Genomic DNA, 26,809 nt, shown 5'->3' on the forward strand with positions numbered 1-26,809 from the left:
TGTGATATTCATTGTGCGGTTCAGATATGGGCAGGCATAGAGGCTTCGCAATCGCGTGATTCCTCGCGAAGGGTTCGAGCATTTGTACGTTAACGTGTTCAACCGCGTGTGCGTTTGTATGTCGCGTGTGCTAACGTGTATGTAACTTCGCGCGTATAAATTCTATTTTATAATTGTATGCCTTTCACATATTTGCGTGCTTTCTTGGATGGTCACGCAAATCATCATTCTGATATTTAGTTTTCGGTGTACAATTCACATTCTGACAGGGAATGAGTTACCCCATATCACTAGAGTTCCCGGTCATGTCGCCAAGTAACGTGTTGTCCAGTGGATATGAGAGGTTTTTTTTAATTGGTCCAATTGAAGGCATGGACCTAGTCTGCTGATACCAAGGATAGAAACTTCCGGAAGTGACCGATTCATGATCGTGTGAGTGCGTGAGTTTTTATGTTTTCACGCTTGAGACCGCGTTTGAAAATATATGAGCGCTAAGACGTTCACCTTATCACATGGATGTTATCATGTTTGCGAGATCGCGGGTGTAGGTGCCGTGGATGGTCGCGAAGGGCTTAAGGGGATCCTCTTATATAATTGTGGCAAAAAATACCTAATGTTTAATTTTTGTTTGAGACAGTAAAATGACTTAGACATGTGCGCTATTCTGCAAAATGTTTATTAAGGTTTCATCAATAAAATAAAAATTTTCGAGTGTAAGGTGTCAAAAATGGCGGCTTTCTCGGAACAAGATTTTTCGAATCTGCGGGCATTCTCATTTTTGAACCATTCAACCAATCAACTTCGGGTTTTGCCCACCTAAAAGAAAATAACATTCTTGGGCGCTGTAACCTACAAAATCGCAATATTTTGATCATTAACGATTTTTACAGACGGCCCAAGTGGAAAAATGATGCAAAAAAACGATACTTTATTTTTAAGTGGCCGCCATTTTGTTTCTATATCGATTTTTTTCATGTTTTTAGGTTGGGGCGCCTCTACATTCTGTAATCTTCAAGATCGTTTTGGCTTGCAGCTTGTAGACGACGAATTGCGACCTGTATCGTACCCGCAGATGAGGTCGGTTTTCAAAACGCCTTTTGCTGGAGCCGCCATCTTGGATGCCATTTTTGACTCCTTACAATCGAAAATTTTTATTTTATAGATGAATACTTGATAAACATTTTGCAGAATAGCGCACATGTCTAAGTCATTTTATTTCTTCAAAAAAAAATATCAAACATTAAGTACTTTTTGCACAATTATGTAAGAGGACCCTCTTAAGCATTTGTATGTTAACGTCTTTGTCACATGTACGTGACTTCGTGTATATAATTTGATTTTATAATCACGTGTAGTGTGTTCTTGAATGATCGTGGGCGGATCGTGAATCTGATGCTTAATTTCTAGTCTATGGTACAGATCCTAGAAGAGAGTCAGTTTCCCAAATCACTAGATTTTCCGGTCATGTAGCCATGGAACGTGTTGTCTAGTGAATATGAGCGTCATTTTTTTATTGGCCCAACTGAATGCATGAGTCTAGGCTGCTAGGACCGAGGTTAGAGTTACGAACGTGACCGATTCATGATCGCGCGAGTGATAGATTAATGCTTAAGACCGCGTTTGTAAGTTTATAGGTGCTACGTTTACTCAACTACCGGAGTGTTTTTTTTTTTGGGTGTTTTAATGTTGGCGAAATCGCTGGCATAAGTATGTGTAGATGATTGCAATTGCATGGTCGCGTTTGTGACCATGCAATTGTGTTATCGCGAAGGCCACCAGCGTTTGTACGTTTGTACCTAGATGTATAAATAGAGTATAGTAAAGAGATATAGTAATAAAAGGAAACATAACATGCTGAATAAAGAAAAAAGATGCAAAGAGATTGATCAGAAGTTCATAAATTTACTGATACTATTTTGGTAAACATGAGTAATTTAAAAGCAAACTAATAGAAGTACAAAAGAAACAGACTAATCAAGTAGAATAGAAAAACACATGTAACATGCAATCAAACTACTTTAACTCGTCCAAATGCAGCAAATGTTTATTTACCATTAATTACAATTGCATTCTGTTAGAATTCCATCATGCTGACCGGGAATGGATGATTCACGAGCGTCGGTAAATTAATTGTACCTTAATTTATCCAATCCGACCTTCCCGAATGAATAGAATCGAATGCACAAATTAAACACCGGAAGTATTACCCACTATTCTATCATATACACCAGTTCTGCATCCATTCCCTGACCCAACTGTCACAAATACTCAGACAAACACATACAAGATAGACATACGACTAGCACATAACAAATGTACACTAGTTCTAAAAATTACAATTATTACAAAACGAAAACTAGTAGGTTTGTACTTATGTATTTATTAAATTATTTGAATTATTAAAATAATTTAGTAACCCTGAGCACGAATTCGACCGATAAATTGACATATAATGACCTCCACTGTGAGCCCCGTCCACCAACACTGCCATTAAGCTGTGGAACAATGTCATCGAACACGGTTCACAGCAAAAGTCAATCCAATGTCAGAGGTTCTGCAGCACTGGTGCACGCGATATGATTAATGATGTTTGCAATACCATCAAACCCCTCAACCTAGTGGAGGGACGTACATGTATATTATTAAACTTACACCCAAAACTTATCCAGTAAAAGTCACTTACATTATCGCAAAAATACTCGCTCTGGTAATGTGCGAAAATGTACGAAGCCCCTTTGCATTCAATGTAAGAAGGCTTCTTACAAGACTTGCGAAAATCTTCGAAAATAAACTATGCACTATTGGAGAAAACGCCTGAAAATAAAAATATATGGCGGATAAAAGTTTCAAATACAAATAGGCCAGAATGCACGGTTAGTTTTAAACCATGCAAAAGAATCTTGCAAAAAATGGTCGATTATTCAAAACAAGGGAGTTCTATTTTAGGTTATCTATAGTCTCTCGTCGAATTTTTTTGAATACGTTCAAGTTTTTACTTCTACCGCTTTGTTGCTTATCCACTGCACAAACAGTATACACAGTATCGTTGCCTTGTCTGTGGAATAATGTCAGAACACTTAAATATGAAATCGCTCCTACGATGTTAAAACACCATTGTCGTTGGTTTTAAAATCAAACTCGTATTAGGCCAACAGTGTGCTAGCTGAAAGAAATACGAAAGGTGAACTTGGACGCTAACTTCATGCAAGCGGTTCACATAGTGATAGGCGTTTGAAAAATAAAATCTTTTCTGACACATCGATATTGTAATTTTAAAAAAACGATGTTATCAAACATCGAATTGGTAAAGAAATTTTGAAAAAATCGCCTCGTTTCTGATGGGGAAGAAAGATTGATTTTTTCAACTCAATACAATCGATGTAGTCAAACATCGAACCGAAAAGATCAGGTGAATAAATCGATTTTTCAAAAGATCAATGTTTTGTCCTTTCCTATGCAGCTGCACCATGTGCGTAACTGATAATTCCACGCGAGATTTACAATCAAAATTTAAAGTCCTTTCGAAAAAAATTCTAGCATTCTTTAGCTAAAAATAATTGACACGTATTTTTTGTTTCGGTCGAAAATACATATTTTTCAAGTTATGACTTTTCGAACTTTTGAAGTTTTAAAAATTGGAAATTTTCAATCAGAGATGACTTGGGCACTATTCGATGTACGAAAAGAAAAAATAAATGAAAAAAGTTGCGGTTTAGCACGAGTTTATAGAAAAAATATGTATTTCGCAATTATAATAAACAATTTGATTCTTTTTAAAGCCGGACAAGTTTTTTTATACTTATTTTTTTCTTTAAATAGTAAAGTCATCATGCTATGTTTCCCCTTATTGGAGAATTTTTTTTGAAGAAACTATGTATGCTCCATTAAGCAGAACATTCTTTGAAACAACCTTTGCTCGTGAAGAGCACAAAAAAAACTATAACTAAATTAGTTCTGGAATTTGCGTTTCGACTTCGTCTCATTAGAATCCGATACTAACTTAGTAACAGGACTAAGCTAGCGCCGCATTGACGATAGCTAAAAAAAACGAAAACACTATTTGTGTTTCTGAGCAAACCCCTAGTCAAGCGTGATGTCCCGCAAGGAAAGAAATTCTGATTGGGCTCATGAGAATTAACGAAATCGAAGCTTGGTTTAGCTTAGCTCGAACCAAAAGACTAGTTTTGGACTTAGCTATCTCATCAGCGAACCAGAACTTCCGTGTTAACTACCTAGACATCACTCGAGACAAGCCAGTTGTTTTGGCGTTCACATAAGACGTGTAATTTTTTGGATTTAGTTTCTAACTGGCGCCAATTTTGTGCTGATTTGGCCTTATCTAACAGGCTCCAAGTTGATGTCAGATACTGATGAGGAGAAACCGAATGAATAAAAATCAAAGCTTATGTGACAATCTCGAAGCTAACAAACTATATATGTACTAATATTCTGCAAAAAATTATTTTCTTTTCGAAATAACGAAAAAAGAACAAAGACCGACCCTTGCCCAACTGCTGGTAAGCACCATATAAAAATAGATTGTGACTGCTGTTCAGGCCATAATAACAGCAGCATCCAGCATCCCCAAATCAACAGCCAACACTATCATCGAGCTAATACCAAAGACGGCAGGCACCCGTAAATGCAAGAGGCAAAGAAGAGGATCTCATTGCTAGAACAAAAACAGCTGACATTGGTCACAGCAAGAGAGAATGTGAATGTCTGCCATGATGCAGTGGGCGTGCAAAAAAAAACGTTTCCTCCACGAAAGAAGGTCTGCACGCACAATAACAAACTCGGTGCGCGAGCCCCGATGACCACTAATATATGTTTCTATCTATTTTCATTTTTACATGCTGGAATTATATAAAATATCCATGGCGCAGTTGAGCTACCACAATGATACGGGTCAAATAAACTAATTATTGAACAACAGTTTTTGATTTGTTTCAAATGCGAGACTCGACCTGACCCAAAACCCATTCTTTTAGATTGGAGAACCTGAACCTGGGGGTGGGCGCAGCGTATTGGTAAATCGATTGCCTTGTACGCAGCGCACCTGGATTCGAGTCCCGACCCCGCACATAGGGTTAGAAATTTTTCATAAGAGATTTTTCTAACCCGAAGAGACGAGTAACCTTAAGGTTAAAACCTCTATAATCGAAATAAGAAAAACCTGGACCTGACCCGAGATTGAAAGTTAGACAGGATCATTGCGGGAGTGATCAATCGTACGGTAAGCGGAATTCTATAAGATGTGCTTATAGAATTCCACCGGATGTTAGCAACGTGCCAGGTTCTTACACTCTCTGCCTTTATCTTGGGACTTGGGTGACATCGAAATCTGTAGGAAGGATCTAGCAGCCCACTCTCACACTCCACCCACAGTTATGAGTGACGAACAGAACCCAGCATTCAGGACGAAATAATCCAGGATAGCATATTAGGGTGGCTATTGTATAAATTCAATTCTAAATTGAAAACCCAAATTATATCCATAAAATTAATTTTCAATTGTGTAACCTCAATATCACATACCCTATATTTGTTCAAGCTTCTTATTAAAATATGATTTATATTCGTTAATGCTACAGAGAAAAGTGAAATATGAATGTCGTTTCAATACTTTATATGTGAACTATATCTAGTCATGCGTAATAAACTTCAGCTTAAAAGATTTTTCCAATTGATCCTACTAAACAAAAGTTTAAATTTTCTCCAATAACCCGCGATCTGGAACAGACCAAAATTTGCTACAATTTGACATAGAAACAAAAAATTGTCCAACGATACCCTTCGTGCAGGAATACAGATACAACGTCGTCAACAGTGTATTGTATAATCTTAGGCAAATTTGATTTTTAAACATACTCATGAACACAAAATTAATTGAACGGGATACATGTCTCACTGTTCCTGTTTAGAGGAATTGTTACTAAATACGATTGAAAACAATGATAACAATGTATAACTAAACAGTAATAATCATTTCTTATTGACAGTCTTTTTACTTAGATTGAACCAGAAATTGTTTCATTTTGCCAATCTTCATTCGATAAAACCTATCCGTACTCTGATGTATCCATTACAATTTCAGAGCCTTTCATTCGTGCAAACCCGAGTTATGCATACTGTCGACCTTCAATGCACTGAATGATATGTAACTCACTCATCCCAGAAACGCTGACCGAAATAAAGGTAAGAACAGTTTGATGTATAAACATAAATCACTCTACTTACGTATCTGAAGACTTAGACAATAGACGGCCTGTGACGTCATTGCCTAGACGTCCAAAGGTGCTTATTACGACCAACGGTGAAACCTGGATTTCACCATTCTCTTCCGGCTGCCAGAATATCTCCAGGGATGCCCGCAATCTGGGTCAGTTGATTTAGCCTATTTGTTCAGTCGCTTGTCTCGGTATCACAGCGAACCGCAGATAGTAGTGTCCTGTAGAAACAATAAAATGAAAAGACAATTAATGATAATTAAAACATATTCAAGTTATGGTTAGAATGAGGCGGACGAACAGTTAGTTTGCACTTTCTGCCTAGATAGTAGATTATGATACCAGAACCTGTATTACCACACAAAATAAGATAATGCTGCGGCCGCTGATGAAGTTTTACAAGCCAACTTTTTAATGTAAAATATTCAGAAAAGGAATTGAAAAACTTTTCCCGAGTTTTCAGCTTGCCGAAAATTTTAATACATGCTTATGAAACGGAGAAATAAATCTTCATCTTAGCACGCCCGGTGCTTACGGTAACAGTTTGACTGTCGTCACTAGCAAGATTGATGAACACTTTGACACCCGCTACGAGATTATCCCACACCTTGTCGGGCTACGAAATGCAGTGTACCGATTTGCATATATGTTGAGTCAACTATAAACACCAAGCAATATGCTAAATAAACCCATTACCCGGAGGGAAATCATTACCTTGCCACTAGTGCACGAACAGCACCTGCAAACAAAAGAGAAATGTCAAAGCTTACGAAAGCTCTCACCGACAGCGATGACGACGACGCCGACAAGAGGACCTACCAACGGTTATGAGGATATCTGTTGCACGAAGTCATAAATCTTCACCTCGCAACATTTTCACAGAGGCTGCATAGAAAGGATTTTCAGCAATCACTAGTATCCACCGCCGCCCGCCCGCACAGCTCGTGTTAATGGGAGACGCGATGAGCATTCGTACCTTGCTGGAAGTTAACCCAAATTCAGAATTCATTTATCATATGAACCACTCACTTTTTCTCCATTGATCCCCTTCTACCGCCGTGCCACAGATACCTACCGAACAGTACCGACATCAAAAAGTTCCGAAATGTTTCGCCCCCCTCCGAACTGGCACTGGCACAGGAAAATTTCCCCCGGATAACATTTTCATCGTCGTCGGCGGGATGAGAGCAAGAAGGAAAAAACAATGCTTCTTCTTTTGCGCCAAGACATTGTATAACGACCGTTTATCATTTTAAGCTTCTTTGCACGGTTCACAGTGGGCTGAACAATATATTGCAAAATTGGCGGAAATGTGTGTAACAAGTATGTATAATATTTGCAAGTTTACTAAAATGTAAACTGTATTCCACAATTAAGGCTAGCTTCAATCTATGGGTGAGCTAAAAAGTGATTAAAAATCTACGTCAAAGTAACAATTTTGTTGCGAAAATATTTCCTGATCCAAAATTTAAATCAAAGCAGAAATTATTCCACTACATAATACTGATCCGTATACAATTTGAAGTTGACAACCAGGTATTCGGAGTGTATGTATCTATTCAAAGAAGACCTTCCTTTTATTAAATTAAAAAAAAATATTAAATGAGGCTTTTTATGATGTTAGAGACGTAATCATGGCGTAAGCAACACAATCTTCACAATATTTCTTGTTTTTTCAAATTCGTTTATTTGACACACCGCGAGGCGTGTACCTAACGAAGCCGTGTGGCTTTTATTTATTCTTAACAAACAAATGATAAAATAAGTAAAATCGTTTTCATCGACTTATTCGCACTCTTTTCCGCGACGGTGAAGCTTTTTTATATAATTCGTTCATTTGACACGGCTCATAACGGTAGCTTAACGGAGCCGTGGATCTTTTATATGTTTACAAATATATAAATAAATATAAACGAATATTATTATAATATTGGATCTCGTGCGCGCAACTTTTTATTGCGAGCGGAGACCTTCTTTCGCGGGGTTTGCTGGCAATCTGCATCTGGGGGTCATTTAATTCTTTTTTGTTTTTCACGTCCAGGTCGAAGCCGACTTGGTGTCCGCGATCAGATGTTTTCCCTGTTTCTTACACTTATAGTTGACCAGCGTAAATCCGTCACTGTTATTGTTTTCCTTGCCAATGTTGCTTACAGTTGATTTTGCGGTACTGGATGCTTCTTTTGTGGTTGTCATTATGGCCTGTGCAACTGCTGCCACAAATTTGACCACCGTTTGTGGTTCAGGCATTGGTATTGAAAACTCTGTTTTGGGTTGGTTTGCCGTAGATCAGTTGGCAGTCGATTGAGATGCGTCTTCCTCTGCATCTTCCGCGCAAGGTTGCCCATGATGAGCGGTCTGATTACAATACTTGCACGTAGGAGTTTGCCCCTCATGGGTGCATAGCGTAGTTTGCATAATTGTAGTTCCGCGAGTTTTGAGTTTTATTGTCAAGTAGGAGGGTATAGGCCTTTCAACCCGCATCCTCACTACAAAAGCGCCGTTGGGAGTACCCGGGAAGAAGTTTCTCCAAGTATCAGGTGTAACGGATTCTAATTCTCCGTATTGCTAAATGCACTTTGCAATTGGCTCAGGAGAGGTACGAGGTGATAGGTCATATAAAGTCAACTTTACTCATGATGACAAGAATAATCCGATGTTTCCTTTGTTCTCGAGACAATGCACACTAGATCGAGAGGCCTCCCGAGCAGAGTCTGACAACAAATTGAAAACTAAACTTGATGTTGTGATGTTCGGCAAATGATTACTCAGGTTGTTGTCGTTTTGGTCGTTTTAACGGTTAAAAGATCAAAATGGAGAGCAGCAAAATTATCCTATGACATCAAACAGAAAACTAATTCTGCTATCAGTGAGAGTAAATTGAAAGCTCATTGAGATGTTGAAATTTTTTTGATAACAAAATATGTATTCACTTTGATTTTTCACCAAAGAAATATAAACATAGAAAATTCTTCTAAAAAACTAGGATAGCAAAACGAGATCAAAATTTGATGTGATATTTAAAAAATCTAAAACTGATAGCAAAATAAGATTTCAATTTGATGCTATTATCAAAATATGATTTCTACTTGTTGTAATTTTGATGTTGGACTTTGCTCGGGCTGTTATTCACTTGACTCGATTGTACATCTGACTGCAGCAGAAGTAGAAAGTAGTGATTTAACTTTTGCCGGTGATTTAGCAGATGTTACTGGTTGAATTACTGTTTATGGTGAAGTTTCTGAATTTTTGGTGTGGTTGTTGCGTTTGTCTTGGGTACTCTCGTCCAGGGTTTCTCGTAGTGGGCTGATTGTTAACAGTACTGACACGTGGTATACTGATTGTCATAAGTACACAGCGTGGTGTGGGAATAAGCAGATCCAGGTTCCAGGGGGTAATTAAGGACGGAATGCGGTGTTTAAACTACATTCTCACCACGCCGTCGAGCATACCTGGAGGACAACTCTTCCATTTATCCTGGTTAGTGGAGACAACTTCACCATATTATCAGTTAACGGAGAGAACATTATCATATAACCGGAGAAAGCGTTACGTTAATAAATACCTGCGAAGACACCAATGACCGACATTTAACCAATGTCGCGTTAGTTAAAATTCTAAATTTGAATAATATTTTTACTTTTTAATTTTTTGTCTCTGGTAGAACAATATTACCACAAACTAATCATTATCACTGATATACTCACTATCCGGAAACTTGCTTCTCTTTTAAACGAGACGAGTTTTGAATTGTTCTTACTAAGTGTCTAGCACTTTTTAATTTTGGAAAACAAATATCTAAGCTTATATAATATAAAGGAAGAACACGAAATTATTGCGACACATTCAACAGGGCATAACTTTTTTACCAGTGGGTAAAAATCAACCAAATTTTGCACACTTTCTCATTGATGTGTATTGTTTACATGCTGTCAAACTCGAAGTCGTGTTTTTCGATTCAAGGAAAATGGAGGTGAACCAACGCGAGTCGAGAGAACAAATTCTTTCCAAACACCTGGAATTTCCTGACCTGTCGCACCGGCAGTTGGGAAAAATGTTGAACATTCACCATTCAACCGTCTCCAGAGTGTTGAAGCGGTTCCAGGAGCGGTTGACGTTGGACCACGGCAAAGGAGCAGAAAGAAAACTGGGACCGGAGAACAAAAAGACGGAGGGAAAAGTGAAGCGGATGATTAAAACAAATCCCAACGTCTCAAGCCGTGATTTGGCTAAAAGATCGGCATGTTGCAGAGCTACGTCCAGAATGCGAAGAAGAGAGCTGGACTACATACATACAAGGTACAGAACTTCCCAAACCGCGATGAGCGGCAACAATCGACGGCTAAAACTCGGGCACGGAAGCTCTACGAGAAGATGCTGACAAAATATGGCTGCTGTGTGATGGACGACGAAACGTATATAAAAGCCGATTTTAAGCAAATTCCGGGGTTGGAGTTTTTCACCGGCAAGAGCAAGTTCTATGTGGACGACAAATTTAAGAAGAAGAAAATGTCGAAGTTCGCCTCCAAAATATCTCATTTGGCAGGCCATCTGCTCTTGCGGAATGAGGAGTGAGCCTTTCGTGACAAAGGCCACAGTAAATGGCGAGATCTACAAATCTGAGTGCCTCGAGAAGCGCCTTTTGTCGTTCTTGCAGCAGCACGACGAAGCTCCGCTATTTTGGCGAGATTTGGCATCATGTCACTATTCTAAAAGTGTCCTGAAGTGGTATGAGGCCAATTCTGTCCATTTTTTTCCAAAGGACATGAATCCGCCAAACTGTCCAGAGCTGCGCCCGGTGGAGCAGTACTGGGCAATGATGAAGCGGGAACTTCGGAAGAGCAAGAAGATAACCAAATACGAGAAGGACATGTTAAGAATATGGAAAAAAAACTGAGAAACTGGTACCGGATGACTCTGTAAAGACTTTGATGGAGGGCATCAAGCGAAAATGCGTTCAATTTTACACTCAAGGCTCCATTGATTAACTTTTCTTTTGAATTTTGAAGTAAATGTATGTATAAAACTACCCTAAAATATTGGTTTGATTTTAAACATTATAAGAAAATTGGCATGACATTTTCGGTGTCGCAATAATTTCGTGTTCGCCCTTTAGATAGGGGTAACCGTGGCTGGTTGACCGAAGGGGCAAGTTGGCCGAGTGGCTTTTAGAGAAAAGATATTATACGTAGTAGCGACATCTATGGTGATTTTGTTGGGGTATTAGGTCACCCATGGAGCAACGTAATTTCAGTTGTTTTGGTGGTGTCTTTTGTACATGAGTACTTTTGTATTATTTTCCTGGTGCTGGTGAGTAAATTTCTGTTTCTGTAGAGTAATATGTGTAACGCGAATCAATTTAATCCGAATTCCAATAACTTGGTACCACTGGAAAGGGTATTCAAAACCCAACGTGATTGTTCTCGAAAATATGCATTGGGATAGGTTGGCCGAGCTTTGTGCGGGGCTGGTTGGCCGAGTTGTAAATTTAGCGTAGAGCAATGTGCACTTTGATATTTGTGAAATTATAGCTTTTTTTAGAGCGAAATTTGATATTATGCTAATATTGATGATTATAAAGAAAAACACAGTAGAAATAAGCATTAAAAATAATTTAAAATTATTAGAATAATAGAAATAAGAGATTAGAGTCATTAAATGTTGGAAAATGTTTATAAAAAACTTGATTTCCATATATATTTATTTATTTATATTATTTTATTTATCGTCTGACCTAGTTGGTCTTAATGAATATTTTAACAATATTCGAGCTGATTTCAGAGTCTCTGGCGTGCGCCCCTTCAATCCCGAAATTTTTCATCCTGAGGAGTTTCTGGCAGCATTTGTTATAGTTGACTAAAGCAGCCTAAACTAAGCCCAAAAAGGTTAAAAAGACTAAAAAGTGAAAAGTGGATTTCATTTTCTTTACCTATGCGAAAAATTATGTTTTTTGATTAATAAAGTTTTACCACTGATACATTTGACGTGTTTCACCTATTTTACCAATCTTTCAGCATTTGTTTGCCAATAACTTTTTTCCTATGCTATATTTCACCCTAAGGAGAAAAATTGGATAAGCACCAACTTCGTCTCATCAGAAACCGACACTAACAAAACGCACCCAAGTAAAAAGTAAGGATTTGTACCATTCAAGTGCAAAGAATAGTTTTACCAAAAATTTTCGTTCTAGTGAGAAATTTTGATGCTTATACAATTTTTCCCCTTAGGGTGAAATATAGAATAGTGCTTTCGCATAGGCCTGCTAAGACAAGTTTCGGCTACACTTTGTCTTATCGGCATAAACAGAACTTCTGCTCGGACGGGACATCAAGTTGGTGTCTTCGATAAAGTTTTAGAAATGCTCGTAATGAAGAATTTTGATGAAGAACTTGAACTTGTAGGACAAAAGGTTTTCGATTTATATAGCGTTTTCTGTGGTAACTTCCTTAAATTAAGTTTTTTTATATAGCTTTTTCCATTGTGACTTTTCGTGAAAACGATATTCCAGAGAAATATGGAGGTATTAAAACTATATAATATTGTTGAAGACGGTATGTAAAAATACTCATTCATTTCAAAGTTATTGAAGATTTTAACATTTTTTACGCCGACTTCAATTACGTAAAAGAAAGAAAGGTGCAAACCAAAATGGACGAACAGGCACTTTTTTGAATGTCTAGTAGGGTGTCCCAAAATGACATCATGTTAAAAAAGTCCTCGGGCTCATTTCATAAATGAAAGGTTAGGATATTAGGACCACTTTCTTATTCGGAGTGAGTTTGCTAAAACGCTTCCGACTGGTGGCGAATTTTGATTTTTTGAAAAATGGGCCGATTTTGGATAAAATTTCAAATTTATGCCTGTTGAAGTGGTCCTGAACTGTCTTAGATTTTTTTCAGCATTTTTTCTTTTTCTGGAGATCCATGCGGAGAAATTTGGTTAGTTAGTTTGTACAAATTTTGAATTATAAGAGCGGCAGAGCCATTAAAACTTAGTAAAAAGTTAAATTTTTGGTGTTTTTCAGTATTTTTTCTTCAAAACTGGGTATCTACAAAATTTTAAAAGTACATAAAATACTTTATATAGTTGAGCCGAATTCAGCAGCGTAATTCTGCCGCTTTTCTAATTCAAAATTTGTACAAACTAACTAACCAAACTTCTCCGTTTGGATTTCCAGAAAAATAAAAAATGCTGAAAAAAGATCTAAGACAGTTAAGGACCACTTCAACAGGCATAAATTTGAAATTTTATCCAAAATCGGCCCATTTTTCAAAAAATCAAAATTCGCCACCAGTAGGAAGCGTTTTAGCAAACTCACTCCGAAGAAGAAAGTGGTCCTAATACCCTAACCTTTCATTCAAGACGTGAGCCCGATGACTTTTTTAACATGATGTCATTTTGGGACACCCTAATGTCTAGGCTATGTATAGTAAAGGTATGAAGGTTTGATCCGTGGCACTCTAGAACCCTATGAATAGGGTAAGCTCACTAGTTCATGTTTTTTCACTTTTTCCATATATGAGAGATGAGACCCTTTTCTTATTCAAAATTATATCATTTTCGGATCATTTCACCTTTATTTGATGTATTTAGATCCTTTGTTTCGTCGATTAATCAAATCGAAATACTGTAAAATTTCAACTTGCTACTTTGAACAAACACACCATCCCTAAAACTAATAACACCCAGCTGCTTCCAAAAATGTTCTCGCTGACTACAAAACAGCACAAGAAATGATTTTGCAGAGAATATAATTTTCTACTAAAATACGTTTTGTTTTGGGAATTTCAAGATACCAATTACCAACACGAAACTGGCAAAATAGTGTCTTCGAAAGTTTTCTTTAACGTTACAAGTCCGTTCTTCTGACAGTGTGTGTTAACTGGTTTAACCTCCTATAGGAGAGACATTTGTTGTAAGCCAAAAATTAACAAAATACCTAAGAAATTAATCATCAAAATGAAAAAAAATAGTCTAGACTCCCCGATAGAACATTTCAAAGTTATACACAGATGAAAGAGCAGCATCTAAGCTTTCGATTAGTGAGTAGTTTAGCGATACTGATTGTTTTGTCTAAATATTTTCTACCAGAGATACCGTGTACGGGTTTGCTCAGGAACACAATTTTTTCTCTGTTTATTTTTAAGCTAGCGTCAATCCGGCGCTAGCTTAGTCCTGTCACTAAGTTAGTGTCAGATTCTGATGAGACGAAATCGAAACGCAAATTCTATAACTAGCTTAGATGTCCTTCCACCTAGAGAATAATACCATTTTGAATTTTTTTTACTCAAAAGAGTAAAAAATAGGGTAAGACCAAATTTTGCGCATAAGGGCACAATACGTAACATGAAAGTTTTGTTTTTACTTTTTAGTATTCACCTCGTCAGTAACTGACATCAACTCATCTAACGGACTCCTAGTTGGTGACAATTACTGACGAGGAGAATCCGAAACACCAAAAACCAAACTTTCACAATATCAACTGTTGTAAACAACATATTTTCTTTCCTTTTATTAGTCGCGGTTCCAATGATAATTTTGTTAGAGTTGGCAATCCAAGCAACCTTCTGAAACAGTCGTGGCACACTTGGCCACGAAAAAAACGAATGAAATGAAACAGCACGAACGGCTGTGTACAAATAGTGAGCTAGCATAAGATTCAACTGAGAAAGCCTCAAAAAGCGGCTATCTTTGACAACGAAGAAAAGCAGTTAGATTCGAACCTTCGTAAAAGTGACATCAAACTTTTATATGTGAATTTCTGAACATAAATATTAGAGCTACAGGAAATAATGTTATCTATGTGTAGTGCAAAAAAGTATATTACCCGTAATTCTCTATAATTGAACCAAAAAAAACATTAGAACATCAATTCCAATGAATTTCGCCCACAACTTTTCTTACTCGTCCCACTGTGAATACTTTCTTGTATTTTCGTCATCATGGCAGGCAAAACTCCTGCCGCTTCGACTGAAATCCCCAAGCAGAGCTCTAGCAAAGTGCAGAAGCTTTGCGGAATTACTTTTGAGCCCAGTCCCCTACTCCAGCCAGAGTTTTCCAGTTGACCTCGACTTCATTTGCTAGCATAATGTGATGTCATAATTCGCGTAACCATATAACGCTGTTCAATTTCCTGTATAAACAAATGAGTTTAATTGATTCCAAAACAGCCCTCGAAACTCGAAACCATATAATCATTCGAATCATTACGGATCAAACCTTCGAATCCACTTTACGTAAACCAGCACGCATTTCCATTCCGAACCGAGGTACGTATTCCACTTCAATAAATATCAATTTGCTTGAAATAGTTTCCATCATTGTTTGGAAAACTCAAGCCTCGTAATCCTCGCTCAACGCAGCTTCAGAGAATCTTCCAGGAATATCTTTCTGCGGCAATGCGAGGGTGGCTCAATAAGAAAATTTTCTATCGTTCCGAATCCCATTTTCGAAAATCCAACTCGCCTATTTCACCACAAACAGCCAGGATCATACCTCGCCATATTCCACTCACGGCCGGAACAGAAGCAAAAAAAAACTAAGAAAATTATTCAACACCAGGATTAATCTTATAGTTTTTACCGCAAAATTACAATCTTTCCGCTCAACCAGCACGGGTAGCACAAATCCCCCTTCACAAATTGGAAATCAGCACAAAATCAAGAGGTTTCGCAACCGGAAAAGCCCCGGGGCACTAGCCAAGGTACGAACGACACTGCCGTGACGACGCACTAATCCACCAACTCTGGTGCGGGATCTGTTTCCCATCGCTCGAAAATCCTCTGCCAAAGTCTGCATGTAGGGATTTGAAGTTTTTCTCCACCTTCGACGAAGATTGCTTAACTGGCGAGAAATCGAAGCGTACACCTTTATGCCGTATCAGTTTTTGCGATTTCAACCAGAAAGATCAGCCGGTGAGCAAATAGACGCACGAAAACGATGTACCGCTTCGGCCTTCGGTAGCGTGGGGAAAATTTTCCGGGCGCCGGAATGGGCTCCGAAAAAGCCAAAAGCCTAAAATTAAGTGGATACAAATTGATACTAATAGCAATGATTTGGTTGGCATATGGAAAGTTTTTCAAGCCCTCTCTCCCTTCTGAAAGCAGGATTAGAGAATTTATCGTTGGCAAATGGAGTGGAAAAGTTCGATGTCGAAGGATTGAGGCTTTGGCAGCGTCTCGTTGCTTTTATATCGTAACCGAGAACAATTGAACGTTTTCTTGGTTTTAAATGTAACCGGAGCTTGCACAGGGCTAGAAGGAACTAGGTGAGAAGGGTGGATGGCAATCGTATCTTGTAATACAGCCGTACTGAGTTATGCGGCTGGTTTGTTGTAATCTGGGTTCGAAACATTCACAGAGGGTTTTTTCGGAGAGTCTAGCTATATTGGTTGACTCTTTTGACACTGCTATGAAAAATATAGTCGTATAAAAATCATGTAGCTCCCGAAACAGAGATTATTGTTCATACGCAGTACCATAGCGAGCAGCGCTCAGCCACAAGGCATATCTGAATTAATTATTTCGAAATACGAATTTAAATAACCGCAATATTACGTGAAAATAGAATTCTTTTTATTGGCTACCATTGGCAAAAATTTACCAATAATCAAAAAAGTTACAATATTTCTAAAGAGTTTTTATTTATTTATTTACTATTTTGCTAAACACAATAAGTCATTGTAATGGTATATTTAGACTTTTTCGTTGATAGTATGTTATATACTATTGAAAAAATAGTCCTAGTTCAAAGAGAAAACATGATATCAAAACATGGAGTCTTATATAAATTATATTCCAATTGTATTGAATTCTGTACAAAGATTAAGCCAAATTAGATCAGTACCGATTTGCTTACCTCCGTGGCTCATCCTCGAATTTTCTACATGTTCAAATTAGATTGTTTCAATTTGTTGGATTGGGGTTTTGCAGAAGAAAAAAAATACAAAAAAACGTGGATTTTCGATTTTTTATCGTCCGTTTTTCATTTGATAAGTATCCCATTTGTAATGAAAGAATTTAGTGATATATTAATTTTTCTTCAAACCTTAGATATTGTCGCTAAAGCGGAAGATTTTTTTTGGTTATATCATCCTCACCTGCGTCATAGAATTATTTAAGTCTCATTCGATTCAGTATTACCATTGAATGTTATGTAGATCGAAATTTCGGTTCCGGAGTTACGAGTTGAAGAGTTCGGCCACACAGCTATTTTCCATATAAATTGGTATCACTATGATATTAAAATGATGCAAAACTTGCTATCTTAGATCAGTAATGGCAAACCAAAAACACTTTAGCCACTTGAGACGCTTCCTGAGTTCATAGAAGCAGGAACTGAATGCTCACTTCACTTATAGAAAGATTATGCAATCACTCTGAAAATCGTCAAACTAATCTCGGCCAAATTTTTTTTTTCGACTGATATAGGGTGTCTGGTTCTGGATTTTAACAGGGGCCCAGTTAGGGGTGTACCGAGAGGGGTTAACGTCCCCCCCCCCCGCTGATCACATCCTTTGTTATACTTGAGTTCTGGGAACTGGGGTAAAATTCATTCCACATTTGAGTTATGCGGAGAATAGAAATAAAACGGATACACAAGTTTCGTGCGGTCCTTCTAACTATCTTGAGTTGAATCCCTAGATTTTTTTTAACACAATCATAACTAAACGGGGTAAAACGGGTTCACACATTCCATGCGGCCATTCTGACAATCTGTAATCGATTCCCAGATCCGTTTTACATAAGCAATTCAATTATTGATCAACTACATGTGTAGACTCATTCCGAAATATATTGCTGTATTTAATTTCCCTTTTGAGTCTTTACTCGTTTCCTTGGACTGTTTTGCATAAGAAACATTACGTTTGATGAGTTTCATACAGACAATTCTATTATCTTCTAGAGAATATTTGGACTTTTTTGCATAATAAACACTAAATATGGTGGCCCGCATTCAGTTTTCTTCCAAAATAAAAATAAACACTAACAAAAAGGGGAATTATGGCAAAACAAGCATGATAACGTTCTAGCGGTCATTTTGAATACATGCAATCGATTCTCCAGACATTTTCACATAAGGATTTTTCGACAACCGCACTTAGCGTTCTATCACGCAATTGAATAAAGTCGCATTTTTGATTGTGTATAGGTGCAAAGTGTACTAAGAATGTAATAAACATTTTAACATGTATATTGAACATAACCAGCCATGGAATCATAGTTTGAAGAAATTAGAAGGGCACATTGCACCACTAGATGGATTAAACAAGTTTTTCAAATATTATTACGATTTTAAGATAGAAGGAGAAAATTATTCGCAGAAATTTATTGTTTCTGTGAACACTGCAAATGTACCAACCACCACCAACACCAATATTTCAATCCTAAATATCTCAGAACATTTTCGACACAGACACTAGGTAACTTTGAAAGAATTTTTTGAAATTATGTACTGAATCATATGCCTAATAATTAGGCAAATGGGATGTATGGTTCCGGAATGGCTCAATCACACTATTAGGTGAATAAACTCGGTTTTTCTGTTTTCTCAATTTCATTCATGGGATTCAATAAATCAATCTGAAAGCATCTTACGAAGCCATTCATTTTCTGGAATGAACATGTTCCGAGATATTTAGGATTGGTACATTTGCAGTGCTGACAGAAACAAATTTCAGTAATAAATTTTACTCTTACTTAAAATCGTAATAACATTTTTACAAATGGGAAAACTTTTCATAGGATTGGTTTTCTAATTTGAGGGAAATAACGATGTGAACGTGTGGATATGCAGAAAGTAGTGTTACCCATACTAATTTCTTTGCAAACTTTGAAAGCAATGCGCAAATCCGGAGAGCAACCAATCGCCCCAAAAATTGCACTGTCATTCGGGACCGCAGAAGGAACTCAAAAAGGGCTGTGGTGGAAAATGATATACGACAAGCCACTCTAGTGCCTTTGCGCACCCATACTTGGTAAAGCCAATGATCTCCTCTCTACCATCGGATCAATTAATACTCCTGCTTCATGAGTACTCTACTTTCAACGACTCTGCTATCTAGTACTCGCTCTGCTGCACATTTGCACCAAGCATGGAATATTATCACAAAACCTGATGAGACGATTTGTTCGCCTAGAGATCTAGCACAATCCCAGCTCAGTCTACTTCCAATCACCAAAGACAGCCGTCACAATCCACAGTGTCCTTTCTGCTTCCGCCCGAACAGGCACAAAGCAAACGACAAAAACAGTCACTTCTATCTTGTGTATTGTCCGAAGAACAAAGAAAATCGTTACTTTCATTCCTACCTCATCTCTCTGAATGAGTCTCAACCACAAAATGTGGTGCTTGGGCCAAACACGATGGACAGTGATTTCCGGTCTTTGCGCTTAAACCGAGAATGTGGAACATTTGGGGAATGTGAATGTAGAGTTTAGGCTTACGAAAGTTATCCATTTCGACCATGTCATACGTTTTGTGTTGGTAACGTTCAAAAAATTGGCCCAGATGAAACAATTAATTTTGAATAATACCTTAAAACACGTAATTGTAAGTGGCAACGCTAAAATTTAGATTCCCATATATATATGGACGATGGGAACATTGAGGTCAAACTACAAGATCTGGCTACACTTACCACTTTACCATTTTACCGCCAAATTTCTTATTTAACCGCCATTGGCTGCCGAATTTGCACACTTGGCCACCGATTTGGCAATTTGCCTGCCGAATTGCGAAATTTGGAATTTGGTAGCTGAATTGGTCCTTTTGACCGCCGAATTGGACATTTGGTCGCCGAATCATCCATTTGGCCCCAAAATTGCCAAATTTACCCGCCAAATTGCCAATTTTGCCAGCGAATTGCCCATTTGGTCAAATTGGCCCGCATGACCGAATTGGCCATTTGAAAAAAATTGATTTTTTTGCCGAATCGTCCAAATACGCCAATTTGGTCGAATTGGCACATTTGGCGGAATAGGCCTATTTGGTCGAATTGCCCCATTTGGCAGATTTTGCCCATTTGGCTCAATTGGCCTATTTGGCCAAATCGCCTACTTGGCCACCAAATTAGTCATTTGATAGCCAGATTGGAAACTTGGCCGTCGAATTGCACATTTGGCTGCCAAATTAGCCATTTGGCTGCCAAATTAGCCATTTGGCTGCCAAATTAGCCATTTGGTCGCCAAATTGGCATTTTGGCCACCGGATTGCCCATTAAGTCGAATTGGCCCATATGACTGCATTGGCCAATTTGAACAAACTGGTTGATTTGGTCGAATCAGTCAAATAGGCCATTTGGCCAAATTCACCCGTTTGGCTGAATAGGCCTTTGTGGCTCAATTGACCCATATGACAGAACTGGCTCATTTGACCGAATTGGATTATTGTACCGAATTGGCTTATTATTTTTATCCATTTGGCCGCTGAATCGCCCATTTGGCCGCCAAAATGGTGTTTTTTGGCGCCCGGGTTGCTCATTTGGCAGTCGAAATGACCCTTTGGCCGCCGAATTAGCCCATTTGGCCACCAAATTGTCCGTTTGCCCGCCGAATTGGCCATTTGGCTGACTAATTCCTCTTTTAACCGCCGATTTGGAAATTTGGCTGTCGAATTAACCACCAAATTACCCATTTGGCCGCCAAATTGCCCATTTAACCATCGAATTGGCTGTTTGGCCCATAGAATCGAATCGGCCCATTTGAAAAAATGATTTATTTGGCTAAATCGACCGAATAGGCCAATTTGGCCGAATTGGCACATTTGGAAGAATTTTGTCCGAATTGGTCGATTCGGCCCATTAGGCCACTGGATGCCACTCGGCCGTCAAATTGCAATTTAACCGCCAAATTGCCCATTTAGCCGCCGAATTGGCCGTTTGGCTGTAAAACTGACATTTTGGCCACCAAATTGCCCATTTTACAGATTTGGCCCACATCACCCTATTGGCCTATTTCAATAAATTGGTTCATTTGGCCGACTCGACCCATAGAACCGAATTGGCCCATTTGAAAAAATGATTTATTTGGCTAAATCGACCGAATAGGCCAATTTTGCCGAATTGGCACATTTGGCAGAACTTTTGTCCGAATTGGTCGATTGGGCCCATTAGGCCACTGGAAGCCACTCGGCCGTCAAATTGCCCATTTACCCGCCAAATTGCCCATTTAGCCGCCGAATTGGCCGTTTGGCTGTAAAACTGACCTTTTGGCCACCAAATTGGCCATTTTACAGATTTGGCCCACATCACCCAATTGGCCTATTTCAATAAATTGGTTCATTTGGCCGTATCGGTCGAATAGGCCCATTTGGTCGAATTGGTCCATTTGGCCGAATTGGCTCATTTGGCCCTCGAACTGGTCATTTGGCCGCCAGATTGGCTGTTTGGCAACCGAAAATACCATTTGGTAGCCGAATTGGCACATTTGGCCATCGAACTGTCCGTTTGGCCGCCGAATTGGCCATTTGGCCGACTAATTCCACGTTTGGCCGCCGAATTGGCCATATGACCGCCGAATTGTTCATTTGACCACCGCATTGTCCATTCCCAGTCAAAAAGGGCAAGTTGCTGGCTAACGAGGGGCTATTTGCCAACTCGGATGCGCTAATTGCCCTTCAACTTGCCAGCAAATTGCTAGCAATTAGGGGGCTATTTCAAATGCAACATTTGGGCGATTTGCCGCCGTCATTTTTTTGCCGCCCAACCCGCCCTTAAATCGCCCCCAAATCGCCCACGGAACGCGCCATTTAATCGCCCTTAATTTCCTAATATGAAAATTAAAAATAACATTAATTTTCGGATTCATTATCTACTCACATATACTTACCAGTATACTAGGTAATCACCACCAAATTATAGGAAGAATCAATGGTGAAATTGGTATTGCACACCAAAACTTATCACAATCTGACGTTCATTAAGATTTTAGGTCAGAGATCTTGTTCTACTATACTTACACACGATTCCACAATTTCCCACATTCGTTGGTTAAATGAAGTGCACTAGACAAACTAAGTACAAGTGAGAACACACCAATTATTCAAAAAACAATTTTAAGCTTAAGCCAAACATGAACCGCCATGTTTGAAAAACGCGAAAAACAACCAAGTCCATTTCAGCCGCCAGAAAATTTGTCTAAGTATTGAAATTGCCTTTAAATCGCATTCGCAAATTGCGTTTGTTCCGAGGGGCAATAGCACAGGCGAGCTGAGTCAAACGTCAAACTTTTTAAATCGCCTGACCATGTTCGTCCGCATTTTTTTTTTTGACAGGGTTTGACCACCGAATTGCCTATTTGGCCGCCGAATTGGCCATTTGCAGGCCGAATAGACCATTTTACTTCAGAATTGTCCATTTGGTCGTCAAATTGCCCATTAGGCCTCGTCATTGCCCATTTGGCCGCCAAATCGCACATTGGGTCGCCGTCTGTCATCTGACCGCTGAATTGCCATATGATCGAATTGACCCATTTAACCCAATTGGTTAATTTGGCCGAATAGACCCTTTTGATCGTATATAACTACTTCGTCCATTTGACCTAATTGTCCAATTTATCTGAATTGGCCCATTTGTCCGAATTGGCCCATTTGATTGAATTGGCCCATTTGGTCTAATTAGCCAATTTAGCCGAAATGCAAAATTTGTATTTAACCGAATTGGCCCATTTAGCCGAATTGGAACACATGAATGTTTATTTGTTTTAAATCAATTTAAATAATATAGTCATCTTCGGAAGACAATTTTTGCGAGATGGTGCGTTTCTTAAAACTATTTTTCAAACACAAAAATTTACCAAGTTTTGAAATTTATTTGGACTGCTGAATTCACGACTTAAAAATAAATCACCCACGAAGTTTAAGCAGTTTACAAAAGTTTCAGCTAACTTATTCATATTTCGATTATATATCACATTGGATATTAGTCAAAATCTGAATAGTTTACAAATACATTACGGAGCTCATCCCACTAGGAGCTAAAGTCTAAAACCGACATATAATATAAAAATGTTGATAATCGTACGACAAACGTCATCATACAAAAAACGTATCATATCATATTGACATATTGATTGACAAATTGATCCTATTGGATTCATTGACTCGTTGAATATTAAATATCTTATTCTAAAGAGTTTGTTTTTTTCTGTACAATATATAGACTATTATGAAACAAACTATTGTACTTATCGATCGTGCTAATATCAATAACTTAAATCAAAATATTTTAATTATTTTCTTCCACCCGATATCCATATGCAGTTTTTAAACCACCGATAAAACCCATTCAATGAAACGATTCAACATATATATTTTGAATTTCTATGCTGTAACGACATTTAATTAGGACTAGAAGGACTGGAAGGTGAAAAATATTGTTCAATGTTAAAAGCCATAGTACTCAATGAAGAGCAAGGAGTTGAAGGAAGAAAGTTTAGAAAAGCGTGGAATAGGGTCATATAAGCAAGATTAGAGTTTCCTGGCGATTTAACCTTTTCTCTTCTACACGCGGTAGTCAGAATATTTTGGCATTAAGGGGTTATATACAAAGTTGTGGCGAAAAAGTGAGCTAAGTTCGTGATTTTTTTAAAGCATTTTATGCAAAGCGAAAAACAGTTCGTTGATTGCACTATCGAAGATAGAAAAAACAAGCCGAATTGAAAAAAAAAATCACGGTTGTCAGAGTTATAGCCTATCCCCTAAAGCGTGTTTTTTGGCAGAGGTTTGCAGTGAACACTCTCCAAGCCGAACCGCTTAACTGAAATCCAAAATCTAAAAAGATTATTGACGAAAAATGTATTGTGGTGTACTTGAACAGATAGATTTCCCAATAAAAAAATCTTGCAAAAAAATGTGTTGACTAAAAAATTGAGTTTTGTGTCGTTCAAAATTTTAAACAAAAATTCATTGTAAAGAATCGAAATTTTTTCGATGAAAATGAAACCGTTTCCCGATCAGAATGCAGTAACAAGATTATAACAGAATGCAAATTTCGTAGTAGGATATGTTATAAATTTGGTCTCGTTAGTAGTTAAAATAGCAGAAAATCATAACAAGTAACAACGCAAGATATAGTTTTGAAATATTTTTGTGTTTCTGATCGGGTTAAGTACACAAACAAATCAAAAAAAATATGAAAATCGAATGAACAGTTTTTGAGATATTACGTTCACCGCAACGGTACTTCTGAAAAAACTTCATTCAGAGCTAACTGCTTTTAATTTTTTTTATTAACTTCACTCGTGGAAGAACCAGCGCGCCACAAATGGCTGTAATTTAAAATCTAGCGCTCCGATCTGGATGAAATTTTGCACATATATTTTCCAAAGTATGTATTTTCAAAACATTCAATAATTTTTCCCGGTTTTTTGAGTTTCAACTTTGTAAATAACCCCTTAAATGCGAATCAGTCTGCGGCATGTCCGGACAAGCGAGAGTCACTTAGTGACTTTACGCTTTAGTTTAGTTCTAGCAACATCCTGGATTGACATGATCGATTAGTGGATTAATTCTTGAATATCGCTTGTTGTAATATTCGTCGAAAACAAATAACAAAAATCAAACTCCACACGATTATCGATTATTATCATATTCCGCACATGTTGGAACTGAATAAGGACAATCTCGTAATCGGCAATACACATTCTACCTTTCAGTAAGCGCTCCACTTCTCAGGCGGTGAAATCCATCGATGTAGAAATAAACAACCATTTAATAACTACTGGGTCCTTATATTCAGCTTTATCATTCTACACAATGCTTACACAAAAAAAAAGAATGAAGGTAACTTGGTTCAGGGTATCTATAGTGCTCACTAGTTTTCCTAATCCTTAGATGGTGCTGTTAAAGCGAAACGTATAGCTAAGGCAACTGATAAACTGATGTGGTATAACAGTTATATTCGTATAACAACCCCATGTGTATAGGGAATCTCATAGCAAATGGGACAGTTATGCATATAGCGGCTGTTTAGTGCGGATAGTTTTAAGATACGTTTGTATAATTTGCAATTAGGGCGAAAGCTTCATGTTCTGGGCAAAGTTGTGTGAAAAGCATAACCGCAAAAATGACGTGACCGCTCGATGACACATGTAAATCGTAAAGTGCAAACCCTCATCATAACAGAACAGTGTGATCTACATACACTTCATCTCTCCGGCTACTCTGAAGGTTGATTTTGACCCACCAGCGACATACGAATCAGTTTAATCAGTTTGATCAGAAAACCATGTTCAAGCACTATCGATCACAGTTCGTTCTGATTCAGTGAATCATACGCTGCATTGAAATCGACAGTCAGATGAAGAGTTCACAAAATATATTCAAGAATAGTAGTCAGAATTTGTCGTTGGGTATACATAAGCTCTGACGAAAAAATCCGTACACCATACCACAACGAAGCGAAATCGTTCACCACGCCCAGGCAAACGGTTCGCATGGTGTACGGATTTTTCCGTCAGGGTTGGTCAGCTTAGGTATACATACAGTCAGTAGTTGATCGCCCTACTCGAAATCCGCTTTTGGTATTCGCTGGTAAAGAATTCCGCCAGCTATGTGAATCCTGTAATATCATAAAGAAGAATAAATACATAAATACTGTTAGTTTCATCTATCAACTCTCAATGCGGAAGAACACTTCTTCATTTGTACAATTTAGTCGCCACTGATCTGTTTAACTTTCCAAACAGGTACAAGAGACTTCATTCAAACCATTTCAGTAGTCATTGTTTCGGTAATGGCAAACCACGATTGCTTATCCGCTCGAAGAATCTGACAAATAATTCGGTGACTTCCTTACGTCTCAATTCCGCTCCCTATATATGGAACGTAAAAACATAATCAACTCGGAGCATTTTCAGGTTTCTATATAAAATACCACCAACAAGACCACTCGGGTTGACAGAAACCACGTGAAAAAGTGACCTGCTCAAAACCAATGGCACAAACAGCTAGCGTGTTCGTGTGTAAGTGCTGGAGGGTAAAAAAAAAGTAAACACGAATTTGCCACTGCACGGATCGCACGTGATGCTTCATCGACCAATCAACACGGGTGGTGGACAAATGATTGGCTGGGTGGGTGGTGGTCACACTATTTCAAGTTGGGCAAGGTGGCAATGAGTACCAATTAGGTTTGTAATGTTAGTGGTGTGTATATTAGAAAATTGAGTCACACAACAAGATTTACTTATTTTGTCGCGATGGACGAAATACAATACCAAGGTTCATTAAAGTGAAAGGCGCCAAGTTCATCTTTACTGGTATCATTCGAGTGAGATTCTCAATTACAGGAAGATTGACTCGGTCACCTGACGAGTGCTTACAGTAATCCATTGATTATAATAACAAAAAATGCATTCCAAAATTTATTTTATCAGTTCCAGTTCATTACAAAATTAAATGCATATTTTTGTGTATGTTTAAATATTAAAGAAAAAGGGATTTATTGCATTCCTCAATAACTCCCATAAATTTTAAATTAAAACTTCTGTTCAATATTCATACCAACGAATAAATAACAAGCGCATGCCAACTTTTAACAGCATTCCAAAAGTTTCCAGTTATGATTAATGCTATCTTCAACAATA

The 26,809-nt window shown here is 38.0% G+C and overlaps 1 protein-coding gene across 13 annotated transcripts in view; it reads right to left on the bottom strand.

Annotated features, from left to right (window-relative positions):
* LOC131691455 (calmodulin-binding transcription activator 1) overlaps positions 1 to 26,809 on the bottom strand; it is a 595,917-nt gene that overhangs the window by 502,584 nt on the left and 66,524 nt on the right. For all 13 annotated transcript variants that reach the window (XM_058977868.1, XM_058977867.1, XM_058977863.1 and 10 more), the window contains one exon: positions 6,241 to 6,451. In XM_058977868.1, coding sequence (XP_058833851.1) covers positions 6,241 to 6,280 — 40 coding nt within the window. In that variant the 5' untranslated portion in view covers positions 6,281 to 6,451. The remainder of the gene's footprint in view (positions 1 to 6,240; positions 6,452 to 26,809) is intronic.

This window comes from Topomyia yanbarensis, chromosome 3 (assembly GCF_030247195.1).
Source record: "Topomyia yanbarensis strain Yona2022 chromosome 3, ASM3024719v1, whole genome shotgun sequence".
Taxonomy (NCBI): domain Eukaryota; kingdom Metazoa; phylum Arthropoda; class Insecta; order Diptera; family Culicidae; genus Topomyia; species Topomyia yanbarensis.